General features: G+C 36.0%; 1 protein-coding gene and 1 long non-coding RNA gene across 17 annotated transcripts in view; one reads left to right on the plus strand and one right to left on the minus strand.

The window, feature by feature from the left end:
• Positions 1-995: 995 nt before the first annotated feature.
• ap1b1 (adaptor related protein complex 1 subunit beta 1) overlaps positions 996-17,225 on the minus strand; it is a 56,412-nt gene continuing 40,182 nt past the window's right edge. For 8 of the 16 annotated variants that reach the window (NM_001128530.1, XM_073950641.1, XM_073950645.1 and 5 more), the window contains 3 exons: positions 14,932-15,018; positions 13,348-13,502; positions 996-2,533 (listed from right to left, as the gene is read on the minus strand). In NM_001128530.1, the coding sequence (NP_001122002.1) occupies positions 2,459-2,533; positions 13,348-13,502; positions 14,932-15,018 (317 nt within the window). In that variant the 3' untranslated portion in view covers positions 996-2,458. Of the gene's footprint in view, positions 2,534-13,327; positions 13,503-14,931; positions 15,019-17,225 lie in introns of all 16 variants that reach the window. The other 8 variants (XM_073950649.1, XM_073950646.1, XM_073950648.1 and 5 more) reach the window with 1 other exon arrangement.
• On the plus strand, positions 7,589-10,327 carry LOC141385812 (uncharacterized). Its single transcript, XR_012406854.1, has 2 exons — positions 7,589-8,067; positions 8,360-10,327. It is a non-coding gene; the product is annotated as an uncharacterized lncRNA (long non-coding RNA).

Below are 17,225 nucleotides of genomic sequence, written 5' to 3' on the forward strand. Positions count from 1 at the left end.
TTGACTTCCATAGTATTTTTGTTCCTATGGATGTGTTTTTCAGAAAGGGATAATGTGTGAATGGGCTCTTTTTGAAAATACCAGTAAATTTGTTCCGGCAATTGTCAGGAAAGAGAAGTTGTAACTTTACTGGTAATTTCGGTAATGTTGCAAAAGGAACATTTCTGGAAAGACATGAGACGTCTTATCCAGCCAATCAAAACATTCAGATGCATACAAATCCGCATTGTTTATTAAAATAAAAGCCTTTGAATATTTTTCCAGACCCATTTAGGTACTAGTTGTTATTCAGATAACATTTCTATGCTCATTATTAATGCCAACTGTGGGAAAAATGACCAATAAGATACTTATGATAAACCGCAGTGAGTTTATCTGCAAGCTCATGCACGTGAAAGATAAGCGCTAGCACAGAAATAAATTTACATCTCTATATGCGAAAGTATTCCTCCATTTGTTTACTACGAAGCCATTTACAATACTTATATGTAGTGAAATGTGTAAACATTTAGCTGTGGTTCGCATTTCTGTCTTTGGATGTCTCGGGGACAAAAGCAGCTACATGAATGCTAAAGTTTTAAATAAAATTGAAACCATCAACAAAAGCCCGACCCCGATTATGTTTAGAAATACAAGCACAGCCGTTTAGAGCTCATTTCGGGTTATTGATGTCAGAATTTACCCGTATTTCGGAATGGATGTGTGAATGGTCTTTTACAGAAAAATTCCGGAATGTCCTTGTTTTTTTTAATTTACCGGTATCACTGTGTTAAAGGGGCTAATTGCTGCTGGTTTCTAAGATTCTTCAGAAAATCTTGTATTGCGATCAACAGAAAAAATAAAGTTAGACATAGTTAGAATCACTTGCAAAAAATGGTAAAGAAATATACATTTTTGCATGAACTATCCCTTTAAGAGATTCAAAATGGACCATGCTCACTGCTTTTCTTTTCTTCAAACTCAGAATAAGGCTTAAAAGATTACACTAGAATATATGGGTAATATACTTTTTTAATTTGCTTAACAGATGATGCATTCATGACAGAACTCAATAAAACGTAAAGCAAAATTCTTTGCTGGACATCTCCTTTTAGTCACCCTCATGACTAAGCCCACAGAACATAACACACACACACACACACACACACACAAACAGAATCAAACACCAAACTATGATTAAAAGAAAAACAATCATCAATATTACTTGGAAATATTTAAGCGCATAGAGCATTTTGTGTGTCAGTTCAGCAGTATTTAGTCTGGTGGTGTGTTTTTTTTTTTTTTTTTTTTATCTTGAGAGAGATACGTAGTTTGTCCTGATTGGAAACATGTATAAAAAAAAAGAAAAAAAAAGAAAAGAAATAAGACGATTTTAAAAGTTTAGCCTTAACTCCTGTCATAAGTCCCATTAAGAATGGTGGAGCAAGTTGTTTTGCCAAGTATGAGACCTTAAACGCATCATGTTCAGTGTTATCTGAGATATTCCAACCATAACCATAACCTTCTGCAAATTAATCTGAACAGCCGAGTAGAGTCTCCCTCACAGATTGAGCAGTTTATCTTGCTTGCAACAAAAAGCGCAGACACTAAATCAACAACCTCCAGGATATGTGGGCATGTGTACACAAACAGACTGATGGAGGACAGGGAAGATTGCCATAAGAGGGAACAGAACATGCAGAATGTTGCACCTCCAACTCACTCTCACACACTCATAACTGGTACGCAGCACACGACACACAGTAGTGACTAAAAATAACCTAAATAAAAATAAACTGTAGAAACAAAACATGACTGCAATCGTAATCTTAACCAAATATAGAGATGCTGAATCCAAAGACAAGTTATACTCAGCAATGGTGTAGTGCTTCTGCATAAACACACAGCATTCCCTTCAAAGAAATAATGGAAAGACCAAAATTATCGAAGAAAGAGACGAGCGTTACCGAAACTGAAGAAAATAAATAAATCAAGACTTAAACTTTGAATTTTCAAGCAAAAATGCTGATGACGAAAGCTAAATTAAAAACAGCAGTGTTGAAGGTTTCTCTCAACTGTGGAAAACAAACCCTTCCCACCACTAGATGGTTAAAAGCGAGATCTCCCTCATGTTTGCCCACCATGAGTGGTGAAAAAACGTTTACTGGGAACGCACAGGGAAGCGATCATACAGTAGAGGCAATGAGATTTGCTAAGAAGAACTTCTGTGGAATAAAGTTGATATTTTTTATCATTCATGTTGCATTTTAGATATCATGAGAATGGAAACAGAGGGTGTTAGGAATGGAAACGAATAATGAGGAAAAATTCCTTGGGATTCAGTCAATGCTGTGAAAGCACAGTCTGAGGGAAAGTAAGACAGTGGGGGGGTTCTTCCTCTGACTGGTCCAATCGAGTTTTGGGTTTCAGTCACCCGAAGAACTCCCGGTGAGATCCTTCTGGTTTCCCCCAAACTTCTTCAGTTCTTCAGCACCAGCTCATAGCACTGGTACACAAACTGAGAGACCTCTGGCGCTCTGCACTTTATTGACAGCTGAGGACAGAAACCACACAGAGATTAGAATAAATCAAAGACACGTTGGCAAATACTGTATCAAACGCTGATTTACATTTCAGAAAAATGTTAAGATGTTAAGATTTGAGCTCATGCCACAATAAGAAAGTTAAGACATTTCAAGGTGAAGAAAAAGGTGCGAGAATCTAGTAAACCAATGCTGAAAACCTGCCAAACCTATAATGTAATATAAAGCTTTTTCACTGCGCCAAGCGCAACCACGAAACGAAATTACAAACAATGTCATGTAGAGGATCACAACAAGCTCTGATTTTATGGCTAACACGTCCAATTTTCACTCTTATTATAAAGCTGCAGCAAAGGTAAGCGTGATGTTAGTTTTGTGTTCTAAAGCAGTGTTTCTCAACCGCGTTCCTGAAGGACCACCAACATTACATGTTTTGGATGTCTCATGTCACACACATCACAGGTCTTTTAGTCTCTGCTGATGATCTGAATCAGGTGTGTTTGATTTAGGAGACAAATAAAAAATGTGCAGAGCTGGTGGTCCTCCAGGAACATGGTTGAGAAACACAGTTCTAAAGCATAAAATAACTCTAAGTTCACTATTGTTCAAAAGCGTGGGGTCTGTAAGATTGAATATTTGAATCTCGATGTCTGGCGGGAACACTTTTAGCTTAGCTTAGCAAAAGACTATAGAATGTACAAGACATGTCACGTCGATCGCTGTATGGTGAAAAAGCCCACCTTCTAGTATAGGAGCCAATCATCAATCACTACAGACTGACGGTCCACAGGGGAAAGGGCTTGGACAAGATTCGAGTTTCTGCAGATTTTGTGTGATTTGGAAGTTTAGAAATGAAACTAAATAGACAGTTGTTCTTTAATTTGTTTGGTGATTCTTAATATGAAATTCAACTGTTAGCTTGGCAAGCAATTGTGGAGAACTTGATGTTTCCCTATTCAAACAGAATGCTAGAGCATACCGCACGAAAGTTGTTTCAAACATGGCCGCGAAGTGAAATGACTTGCTTTAAAGGGACTTTGGCTAAGCATAGATCATTGAATCAGATGAGACCATTAGCATCTCGCTTAAAAATACCAGTTTACTCATGTAATAAGGCCAACAGAAAACAAAAAGCTGCTATTTTCTACAGCAGCAGGCACGATGATATTACACCGCACCTGAAAAAAGACCCCTGATAGGTAAATGTACAAGCAAATAAGCCAATTTTCAAGCACTGCATAATATCATTACAGAATGAGTATATTTCCAACACATATCAGCCTAAAATTAGCAACTTTGTCATCTGTCTTAGTACACAACGCTACAATCAAAGAATCAAGTTTTAAATAGGAAAATGATTAAAACATGTCATTTTTGAACGATATGCTAACGGTCAAATCTGATTCAATGATCTATGCTAAGCTAAGCTACTGCTAAGCTAAACTAAGCTAAGCTCCTGCCAGACCCAGAGAAAGAAAGAGATCGGCTGAATGAATTCCTTTAAGTGTTAACATTAAATTGTGTGGGATCTGAAAGAAAAAAATAATAATTAGGTAATGTTTATTACAAATTAAAGGGTACATGAAATGACTCAAAAAATCTGTAAAATCTTTTGTGTTTATGAAAGAAATTTATTACAAATAAATGCTGTTATTTCTAACTAAAATATTTTATTTATCATATAATCATAAAAAAATTTATGACTTTCCACAGAAATATAAAAAAAACTTTAAAATCAGCATTAATTCAGCACATTATAATGATTTCTTAAGGATCAAGTGACACTGAAAAATGCAGTAATGTATTTTCGTAATTCAGATTTGTCATTACAATGAATTACATGGAAAATAGACATTTAAATTGGGGGTAAAATTCTATGAGTTCTGCCTTTGTGAGTCAACACTTTCAAATGTTTCTGCAGCAAACAACTGCAGCAATGTGTAAGTAAGCAGTGTTTACTTGCTGAGAACTGCTTAAAAAAGCTGTTCCTCCTAAAAGGATTGCATTTGGCACGCACAGAGTATCAGACAAACAAATGCAGACTAATGTCAGAGGAGCAACTGTGCTTGGAGAGGTCACAGTGAGTGGAGACCTTCATCTACTGCAACACCTGCTTCCTCTTTGTCAAATGAACCTGAGGCATCTCGCAGACCAATCCTACAGAGGATAATCAGAAAGCCAGTAGCTAAAGCGCAAGAGGACACTGCATGTGTGAAAGGGAAAGAGATGAGCGTGAGGGAGAGATCAATGGCACAATTTATCCTTCCTGAATCCAGGAGTTCTCTCTGGGTTTTAGTGAGATCGCCCTGCAGCTTTCCAATGGGCTTTGGCAATTGTGAATTTTCCACTAGTGAATAGAAAGAAATCAGTGCTGCTAACACTCAAACAGACTACTAATACAGTGCTTACTCGATATGATAACTCCAAACAAACACTACACATCTGAATAAAGTAAAATGATTTATAATAGAACAGAATCAAAGCTAACAAGAATAAATGGTAGTTTTTTCCATTTGTGTATTAATTGTTAGATATAGTTAATTAAATACATGAATAATCAGTATTTTAATGTCTGTATTTAAGTATATTATAGTACTATACTAGTATATTAGTAAATTAATAATTACGTTTTTGCACACTTTTCCTTTTGCTGCATCACCATGAAGAATTACAATTAATACAATAAAATGGTCAAACCTTCAGCTCTCGCTATTAACAAACATATATATATATATATATATATATATATATATATATATATATATATATATATATATATATATATATATATATATATATATATATATATATATATATAYATATATATATATATATATATATATATATATATATATATATATATATATATATATACACACACATATATATGTATACACACTATATATATTAATACATAACTTTCACCTCAAACTCTTAATTTGATGCTTATTAATATTTAGTAATGGTTAGGTTTAGGTATTGGGAAGGATTAGGGATGTAGAATATGATCATGAATAATTAATAATTGGCATAATATACATAGTAAGTACAATAAACATCTGATATATTAATATTGAGCATGTTAATAGTAAGAACTGTAATAACTAGTTAATTGAGAACTGGATCCCATTCTTAAACACACCAGATTTTTCTGAAAATAGGCTCATTTTACGACTCCCCTAGAGCCAAACAGCTGAGTTTTAGCATTTTTAAATTGTTTAAGTCGATCTCTAGGTTTAATGTCACAGACATAGAGATTAGCTTAGATCATTGAATCAGATTACACTATTATCTTGATCAAAAAGTTTTGATAGTTTTCCTATTTAAAGCTGGACTCTTCAGCAGTTACCCTATATATTGAGAATGACAGAAAATGAAAAGTTAATGGCATGGTTACACATTATCATTCCCTGGATAATGCTTTGTCAGGTCGCGCTGCTCTTCTGAAGTAATTCACAACTTTGTCTTGATGGCGAATCTCCTTCAGAAAGCGTTTACAAGTTTGTGGGCGTTTGAGTAGTTGCTCTCATGTGATGTGTGTTTGACAGGACGAACTGTACCTCGCATTCGCTTCATACAGATATCAAAAAAACATTTGTTTTCAAGTGAACTTGGTTCATTTAAAAGTACAGATTTCAGGCTTTATGTGACTATATTTTTTATGTCTTTGAAAAAAAGTATTTTCTGAGATTACAGTGTGTTTGTTGACCACAAAATCTGTTATAAAAGCACACGTCTGGTCCGACCTTCTCCCCCCGAAGTAAAGTCAGTCTATGGCAATCTGTGATTGGCTCCTCTACTAGTAGAGGACTACTTTTTCCCCCATTTAAAACTATACAAGTGACACGTCTAGTGTATTCTTGAGTCTTTGATAATATATTGCACCTAGTTCAGCCATTGTACAGCAACAAAGTTCCTTGATCATCAAGTCCAAATGAGAGTACAGTTCCTAACCATAAGAAAATAGCAACTTTCTATCATCCGAACTTGTCTGAAAAGCTTAAAAAAATGGTAAACTCAATAGTTTACCTCTAAGAGATTTGCAAAACAAGCCTCTTTTTTTTTTTTTTTTTAAATGGAGTGTTCCTTAAAGTATTACCAATGACATTTGAAAAGCTAATTTAAGATAATTTGCTAACTAGTAGCTAGCTCTCTGCAACTCTCACATGGCTGCCCTCTAAAGCCAAACAGGGCTGCACCCGGTCAGTACCTGGATAGGAGACCACATGGGATAGTTACGTTGCTGTCGGAAGTGGTGTTAGTGATGCCAACAGGGGATGCTCAACCTGCAGTCTGTGTGGGTCTTAACACCCCAGTATATTGATGGGGACTCTATACTGTTCAGTGAACGCCATCTTTTGGATGAGATGCTAAACCCAGGTCATAACTCTCTGTGGTCATTAAAAATGTCCTTCGAAAAAGAGTAGGGGTTTAACCCTAACATCCTGGCCAAATTTGCCCACTGGCCGCTGTCCATCATGCCTAACCATCTCCATATCATAATTGGCTTCATCACTCTGTCTCCTCTCCACCAATCAGCTTGTGTGTGGTGTACGGTCTGGCGCAATATGGCTGCTGTCGCTTCATCCAGGTGGATGTTGCACACTGGATGCGGAGATTCCCCCCATTGTGTAAAGTGCTTTGAGTGACTAGAAAAGCGCTATATAAATGTAAGAAATTATTATTATTATTACATGACGATCATGCTATAAACAGCCAAAAACATCAGCAGAAGAAATATGCTAAGAACATCCAAGAATGAGTGAGCATATCCCCAATCAAATCCCACTTCGCACTCCCATTAGGTCTGTCAGACGTGGAGGATTTTGTCTTGCTTTCACACAGAATGTAGTGGGAGCAAACACACATACAGTGATGACACTGCTGACTTTCTTTGTGGCATCATCTTCCTGTATGCAGAGGCGTTTCATTAACAGTTGCATTGTTCTATAATTTGACTCGAGAGATTAAGTGAGAGAGGAAAAAAATAGGAACGAAAAAAAAAAACAGATACTGCACAGGTGGGTGGTGGGCAAAAACCACAGAGAGCAGGAAGAGTGGATGGTGTGACTTGAAGACTTGGAGATTTGGCAGCGGGCTGCGACAATGGGGAAGAATGTAATGAAAGCGCAAATGAAAACAGATGAGATGGTGGGATGACAAGAAGAGTGGAAGCAGCAGGGTGCTGCATGGAGGACTGTGGAGAAATGCTTCAACCGATTCCTGCCATTAGACGCTCGCTCGCAGTGTGTAAAGGGGAAACAGGCCGTGCCATTGGATGCTTAGTTGCCATAGGGATGATGAACAGTGACAAATTGTAGAGCTTTATAGCTAACAGAAACATTGATGGATATTTGGAAAGTACAGTATATCACTATAGTTCACAATATAGCCGTTTTTCAGGGCGTGCAGATAAATATTGCTTGTGTGCGACAACAGGCAGGAACAAAACAACCATGATTCATGGAGCATGTGTCTGAGCTGTGAGGAACAGTTCTATCCCTTAAGGCGGCTGTTAAAACGGAAGATTTGCAGACCCATAAAGGTGTGTTTTATGTCAGTAATTTTCCAACAAAAATCTGTGCATCTTACAATTTAAGTGCAATTTTTAGTCTTATAATTATTTACAAATTGAAGATGTATTACAATGTTTGTCCTTGGTCTTCAAATAATTATTCAAATAAGCAATCTAAAATCTAATCTAGCCAATAATCTTGTTATATGTTTTTGCATGCAGTGACAGGAGTAACTGGTTTTCTCTGTATCATACTCTTATCTCGTCACATTTAATTCAGACTGGCAGCCCATATCTCAGATAAAATATCATTTCTTTGCAGAAGCGATGGAGTGCTGCTGCTTAAAAGCGCCGCAGGAAAGGCTGATGTGTGTAAAGGAGACCGAGTCTAGTGCACATTAAAAGCGCATGCCGTGAGTGGATGGGCTCCTGTTGAAGAACGAGTCCTTTGATGAAGGCTATTCAATTTGATTATTCCTGGAATGAAATGTGAAAACAATTCTGAGGACACAACCTCTGCCCCCTTTCCATAATTTCATGCTTGTTTTATGTGACAGACATGGAAAATTTAGAAATGTGACTATTTCTACACAATTCCTCATACTGTCAATATTCAAACCAGTTGCTGGAACAAGACGTCATGTTTTGTTTTGGGTGCATAAATGAATACATTGTCCCATAAATAATAGGGATTAATTATATTACTTTCATTTTAAGATTTTTATGCGACTGATTATGTAATGATAATATTGTAATATATCATAACCAAATTTGAATAAATTGCACTATAAATATACAGTTAGTTTTCTTCAGTTTAAAATCATTGGACCACATAATCCAAAAAATAAATTACACAAAATTTTCAGAAATGTCTTTGGGACAGATAAGCATCTATTGAATTTGTCATGGTTTTATTTTTTGCTCCAAGATTCAAATTGGAACGAATCTTTGCATATTTTGGTACAATTACAGCTGGATCAGATTCTTTTAATTAAGGGATGTTCTGAAGAAAGGCATTAATTAGTCAGTAAACAAACTGCCAAGGAGGTTTTTGCTATTGTTTTGGAAGAAAATAGGGTATATGCAGAGCTAGTGTTTTTTCCATACTGATAAACTTCCGTTGAACGATTAATGTGACTTTTTCCATTTTATGCAGTTCCTTTTACAGCATTAATGTTGTAATGTAATTAAAATATAATCAGTTGGCATTCATTTGGTTGTTCAAGAAAAAAACAAGACAAAAAGCCGTTAACTCACACACGCTCGTCAGAATCGGCAGGCTAGCGCAGAAGCTCCATTAAATATACTGAGGTAAAATACATGTTCATATTTTAAAGACATGGCGGGGAAAGATGTAAAGTGAATTAATGTAGTGTTCTTGTACAATCTGAGACCCACTTTATATGGTATATCAAACAGACCTTAAACACCGGCGGTGCTTAACCCACATTACTGACAAACTAAAAGTCCTTTAGCATACTTCGGCATATAAACCATAAGAGACTTCAACGTGTAAACTATGGTTTTACATTTTAATCTTCTTGGGTACTCTTGAATGGAAACCTTAAGCAGTTTTACCAAAATCTTGGCATCCATGTTTGCATTTTTTCCTATATCATGTTTTGCAATTTTAACAGGAATATAGAAGGGATGGTTTGTGATGAGGGGGTTTTTTGTTATCATTGCTCGATCTCTTTTCTCTATCCTTCTAATTTTATTGCAATCTTTGTTTATGTAATATGTATACAAATTATATAAAATTGCAAATCCTTTTTGAATCTGTGTTCAATAAAAATTGAAGAGATGATCCCAAGGTATCCTAAAACGTGGCCCAAGCGGTATCCCGAGCTGATGCTGTTGTGGTCATGGAGAAATGGAGTGCATGAGACTGATTCTGAAGGACCACCATGACAAACAAGTCCCCGCATTGATCCTGTGGGCCAGCCTGACCTCCCGCAGCTCCACACAGAAAGTTTGGCCAGAAGAATAATGGTCGTGCCCAACAGAGCCTAGTTTATCTCGAGGCTTTTTTTTCCCTTCACTTCGTCAATTGGTGAATTTTTTTCTCGACAGTCACTGCTGGCTTACTTGGTTTGGGACTTGTGGAGCTGTGCTTTGGTGTATTTTTTTTAGTGTTTGAACTTTCAGAAGTCAAAACTAAACCACACTCAACTGAACTTCAACTGAAATCTGGACTTTACTAGAACTATGTGAAGTTACTTTGACACAATCTACATTGTAAAAAAAAAAAAAAAAAAAAAATTAAAAAAAAAAAAAAAAAAAAAAAAAATCGCTAAATACATAAACATGAATTAAATTGAATAATTGGCGGTTCATTCCACTGTGATAACCCCGGATAAATAAGGGTCTAGGCCTTAGGAAAATGAATGAATGAATGAATGAATGAAATGCAAAAAAAAGTGCAGGATAATTTACTATAGTACTTAGGTTAGGGTTATTGACAGGTCTAGTCATGCAAGTGTGACATACAGCACGTACTCAACTGAAACAAAGCTGCATGTCTGTGTAGTCATAAAGTAAAATGTTACTGTTATACTGCTGTATAGTTGGAAGTAAAAGAAAGAACCATGCTCATGTGAAAGCTGCAAGGCGTTTGAGATATTAAGTGTTTAGTTTGGCAAAGATGTTTAGCTCAAGTAAAAATATTTTTTTTGGGATTTAAAAAAAAAAAAACACCCAACCTCCATTTCCTGCATTGAGATGTCATCATCAAAGGTGAGTGGAGAGATGAGCAAAAACACAGGGGACAAAAATTAAAGAAAACCAACACCACATTCATTAATGTACTGTATGTGCGTTTGTTAAAGGGGTGGTCCAGAGTGTATTTTTAAGGTTTGGTTGTGTTTATGAGATGCAAAGCAATGTGCGTTCATGCTTCATTCGTAAAAAAATGACGTTATTTTTTTATTTATCTTACTTTGATTATATACTGCTACTCAGCTAACATGAAAATGACGGTCATATTTCCTAGTTCCTCCAAAAGGTCCACCGTCAAGAGGCTCTGATTGGTCAGCTAACATAATGTGCTGTGATTTGCAGATTGGCTCCATGTCACCAGGAAAAGTGTCATGCCCCTACAAGCACGCGCTTTTGCGCTGTGTAAACACTGTCAGAGTAGCTGTTAGCCGTTTCAGTTTGTGCCTGAATCAGATAGAAAATGAAAAGGACATAGCTGAACCTTACGCCTGCTCTCTAAAATAAAATCCAACAAGTGTACTTCACATATATTCAGAATAAGCATGTGTAAGTAATATGTAACATTATCTTTTACGAGTTCGTTACTTAAGATGTATATCGCAGGGAAAGCAGCCACATAGAGAGACACTGCAGAGCTGCTAAAGATTGTGGGTGTTTACAGCGGTTTGACGAAAAAATATGAATTTGTAGCTAAATTGTTAACAGTGCCAAACAGCATTTCCCATTGTTTACATCCTTGCTACAACATACCGTTAATGCTAGAAACTGTGCATGTAATGGATCAATTTTAACAAAAAAACCCTTACAGGTTGTGGCTCACAATCTACAGCTTTGTCTATTATGGTTGGAGCTGCTCCTTTTTTAAAGAGTTTTTAGCCGGATCCAGCACTGAACTGGGAGTGATTCTAGAAGCTATCCTTTGTCAAATGCTACAGCTATATCTATTTTTTTTATAATTCTCTGAAACAAACAAAAAAAAAATAATAATAATAATTCTAAGCACTTCTGTCTTTGTGTCACGTCCTTAAGAATCCCAAATACAGAACCAGAAGAAGCTCAGTGGAAATAGCAGAGTTTGGACGGCATTTTAACTTTCTCTGCTATAACATTACAGCATCTATGGCCACCCTCCGGTCCATGCGTTGGAGTGTATGCGCATGGTGAATGTGTGTAGGCCAAAACGTTTGTTATCTCACTAGACTCTGTGTATTTTTTATATTTCCCAAACTTTGTTCGCTGTAGGCTGTGCTAAACTAACTCTGTAAAAGCCAATGCCCCCCTTTGCATTAAACTTTAAGCGTTTTACATTCAGAGAGGTTGTTTATGTTCGCGCAGCTACATTACACATCCACTAAAGTTTAAAATATAATATCGTAGTAGACCACCCCTTTAATGTATTTACTAACATGAACAAACTAAAAAAATGATGTTTGCTGTTTGTTACAACTTATTTAAAATGAGCTGCAACAATTAACGTTTTTTTCTTAAAAACTTAATTGTTTTATGTTCAACCAACATAAATTTGTAAAAAGTAATAGGTTAACTTAATTTCTTTATGTTGTGTTGAACCCAGCATTTTTCAAAGTGTAGAAAATGAAACTTGTTCATGTTAACTCTCAGTGCGCATTGATATTAACAAGCATGAATTCGGATTTTAATAATGCACTAGTAAATGGAGATCTATGATTAATAAACGCTCTACAAGTACTGTACATTCTTGGTTCATGTTAGTAAATACATTAACTAACGAAATTGTAAAGAGTGTTCAATGGGTTTAGATGCCTTTATATTAGATAAGTTTATGTAACATATCTAAATCAAAGCAAAACTCTGTCAAATACCATTTGTGCCTCTTTTGCTTAAAAGAAAAATCATTTAAAAATGTACCGGTGTAATTATACCAATTAAATCTGAAGGATTTTTTTAAAAATGCATATGATATTAATAATTAAACGCTTTTCGGTGGATGTATATTCCACTACTGGGAATACACGCTGCTGTTGCACACGATACTAGCTACACTGGAGATCTGAAGGAGACCTGCTTTCTTACAACTATGCTTGAGGCATGATTCATGTGGGAGAGGAACATGAGAGAGAAGAAACATACTCTCTGAGTGATAAGGACAAATCCCTCAAACCAAGGGGAGGATTGACATGTTTTTCCTGACAGGCTTCTCTTCTTACCTTCACCCACCCAGGATTCATCGAACACAATGTTTTAGTCTCTAACCTACAGCATTCAAGCTGACTACACAGCATTTCTGGACAAAAAAAGCCATTAAAAGGCATGCAGCTTGCTAGATTTTAAGACAGCGTTTGATCTTCCCAGCAGTCCTTTCTCCTCTGATTGTCGTCTTCTCTCAAGTGTGCACACCAACACACAGATCTTTCTCCCATATGATTCATTAGGAAGTAACAAGAAGGTCGTTTTGTGAAACACTCTCTCTCCAGCATATCCTCTTGTATTTATCGATCTGTGTGTGTGTGTGTGTGTGTGTGTGTGTGTGTGTTAGAGTGGTAGTTTGCTAGTCTCTTCACATCCTTTTAAAAGCCACTGCAAAGTCCTCTACCTCTCTTTGTTTCTATTTACCGTATAGTTAGGGTTGCCAGTTTGCACACGCATTTCTGCCAGCACCCAGATGCCATTGGTGAGTTTGATGGACTGGTAGAGCATGTCTTGGGCATCCACTGTCCTCTTGGCTATGGTGAAGATATTACTGCCCTGCAGCTTGTTGCTGGCTGCATCTGTGAGGAGAGAAAAGTTACTCATTAACAAAACGCACAGATTTTCTGAAAACAAACGAAACCTGAGAGAGTCTCTATGGCAACTCTGCTGCTAATGTGTATTTTTACTCGCACATTGCCATATGAAGCCAGTGATTAGTCTGATTTAAAAGAATAGTTCACCCTGATGAAATGTATATTCCTCAACCCTTTTGTTCAAGCTTTAGATTTTAATTTCTCTCTAAAAGAAAGAGATCTCATGTGGAGATTGCCTTATTTTACAGAACTAAATGATGTATTTTCACTTCATTAGGTATGTTTCCATCAACCTATTTTTATGCGTATTTTAAATATTGAATATTAAATTTTAAATATTAAATGTTGATGGAAAGATGTGCATGAATTTACTTATTTATAACAGAGTGGGATAAACTTTTTATTCTAGAAAAAAAAGCACTACAAAAGGAACACTTTTACTGAACAAATCCCAGTATGCGCGTGTGATGATAAAATGTGTGTGAATGGATAAACCAGTCGGCTGAGCAAATTATTAAACATCTGACATGTTGTCTTAGTCATTCTAAAACACCTTAACCATTTCAGCTTTAGTGTTATTATATTATCAATTACCCCCAGAACTGTCAGGAGCATCTGATGCCTTCTTCTAAGGTGCAAGTCATTTATCAAGAAAAGATTCAAGCAGCTTCTACTACCGCAGTTAACTCCATTTTTATGATTGATATTTGGCACCAGTTAATCAGGAAGTGATTTTGTTCGCTTCGACTCATTGCATGGAAACGCTGCTTTCTGTGCTTTATTCGCAGGTATTTTATGCAATATTCCAGTTTTTCGCACAAATTTCATTCGCATGTTTGGATGGAAACATAGCTTATATTTATATATTATGTCATTTCATTTTTTTATTTGCTACCCACTCAGACATTCTAAAATTAAATTCCATCGAAATTGCAAACCCAAATCCTGATATATATTTTTTTTAAATTCTGTGGGTCAGCAAATTCTAATATGTTTAATACCAACCCACATGGAGTGTAAAAAAAGGAGAGGGATTTAAAAAGAGCACCAAAGACACCCACTGTGCATTCATTAGCAATATCACTGAGTATGTGTGTGCATGTTCATGCCTGTGTGATTCACAATTATTTTATGCAAACAATCCTGCGGAAGTGGATCGCTCCTTAAAAACCTTCCTTGAGTTAATTACACTCAGACATGCCATTGGATCAGCACGGCTCTTCAGAGACAGCAACAGGACAGTGTGTTCATTTTAAAAGATGTGTGTGTGTGTGTGATTGTGAATATAACACCAAGCACAGATATGGGTAGAGCTCGTTTTGCCATCTTTTCTTTTATTATTTGTTTCTCTCCATTCACTTTCACCTTCCTTTCTTAATGCACTCATGCATGGCACACCATTTATTCCCATTACCTGAGTTGAGGTGTACGTCTTTGATTTGGAACTGTGCCTCGTTGTCATTTGGGATGTCCTTCCAGGTGGCCAAAAACACTTGACGTTCTAAAGAGCAGAAGGACACAAAAGCAGCATGTGAGAGGACGCCCGTGAAAAATGAGGAGAATGAGAAGACGAGAATAGTTTGGCTTTGTCTGAAACTGAAGGTTGCCATTTTGCTGCCAGGAAGACGTTTCTGTTTTAGACTACAATGTCATGTCTAAAGATGTACAACCAAATATAGTGGGGATTAGAGATTCCAAGCAAATATATACTTGTCTTTTGGTGCAAACAGAAATAATAGGTAACATGGAAAATGTAATTATTACAAAATAATGATTCTTTTCTTCATTAAAACTTGCAAAACCATCTCGTCAAAAAAAGTTCTGTTCCAAGTGTAAAAATGTATACAAATTCACTAGCTATAAAAAACTCTGCTGAAACAAAATGCATGAAATATGATGTAAATGAGTAAAATATATATATATTTTTTTTTTGCCAAATGGGGACATTCTGTTTTAAAGGTCAGCTTAAGTGTATCCAAAAGTACAAACAATTGGCTGTTATTAACAATGAACATATTGAAAACAAACATAATAATAAGTAATAAGCAAAATAAAAGGTCTAAGGCACTTGAAAAAGTGAAAAAAGGTAGCCTGATAGACCAAATTACCATGTTCATAAAGTCTTTTAAAGGGCACCTATTTAAGATTCTGTGTCTTCAGAATGTGTCTGTAAAGTTCCAGCTCAAAACACCTATCAGACCATTTATTATACTTATAGCCGAATATTGAATTTCTGCTTTGAACACAATGTAGCTGTTTGTTATCCCTGTGCCTTTAATGCTAGTTCTTCTTGCACACTGTTCCTGCATGTCAGTGTGCACCTCAATCTCCAGCTGTGATAAACAGTACAGTGACAGACGTAAAGGAAGCAGATCTCATATAAAGTTTGTGAGAAATACTTCAGTAAGAGCTTTCCCAATGATTATTTGATGTATTTGTTGTGGAGTTAATACAAGCCTTTCTGCGGCTGTGGTGATAAAATAAAGACAGTAAAAATCGCTGTAATTAATTACACGCATGCACTATTTGAAAACTGTTTAAAATTTGTAAAACTCATTCTTGGTAACATTTGATGATGATTGATAATCACAGAGAGCTGAACAGCTCTTTTAATCTCAGTTGTTTTGCGAATGTCTTGTCTTGTTGATACGAGTATACACGTTACTACAGAGACATATTAATACGCGACTGTCAATCAAATTGGTGGAAAAGGAAACCCCACTCCTACGTCATGTTGTGGTTAGCCTCAAAATTGGAGGGATTTGGATATTATTTTAACTTCAGAAAATTTTAAAGAGACGTATTGTCTTCATATCACTCCAATATGACTGTGGACACACAATACCTACACACAGTTGTCCAAACAGCTTACAAAAGATGATTTTCATCATAGGTACCCTTTAAAATAATTTTCACTTTTTTTTTTTTTGAGTGCCTTGGACTTATAATTTTGCTGTTTATATTTATCTTTATGTATCCTTTACCCAAAGAGCAGGGACACATTATTTACATTAATAACCCTTGAAGCACTTTTTGTTTTATTTCAGATTTTTAAAAAACTATAACCTTTCAGCTTCTCACCATAATGAAATCCAAAAACATCCAACATTCTGTAGCATTTTTTGCATACAATTCCATATTCACTGACTACTTCTCTTGTTCGTCAATGCAATAACTTGTTTTGTTAAAAGCCAAAATCATGTCTACCATCATACAGTTTATCATGTGCGCCACTAAATATTTTTTAGCTTATTGCCAATGTGTCTAGTTGTAATGACTACAAATATTTTCATACAACACTGTGCTTTTTTATAAATAATAATAACACAAATACAATTAAGAAAAAATCTTTACATTTAAACTAATGCGTACAAATCAAAAATATTGCCCAAACCTTGGTAGAAAACAAGATAAAGCATCCATATGGACGTTAAAATTTCCAACCCTGCACAGCGCCCCACTTGAAACGTGCCCAGATGCCCATATGGTTTATCTGAACCTGATTGGAGTGTGCCTTTCTATTTTATATTCTGCCTAGAAAGACAGTTTTTTTTTTTAACCACAGCCAATGTGCATCTGTATGACGCCCTGGAGATACTGAACTCCATTTAAAAGACTCCTGAGGAAAGCTGTAAGTACTCACACACTTCCCAGGATACACATAAACGTCCTTTTGTGCACATGCTCAGTTGGTCACAGATCTGCTCA

This window comes from Danio rerio, chromosome 5 (genome assembly GCF_049306965.1).
Source record: "Danio rerio strain Tuebingen ecotype United States chromosome 5, GRCz12tu, whole genome shotgun sequence".
NCBI classification, from domain to species: domain Eukaryota; kingdom Metazoa; phylum Chordata; class Actinopteri; order Cypriniformes; family Danionidae; genus Danio; species Danio rerio.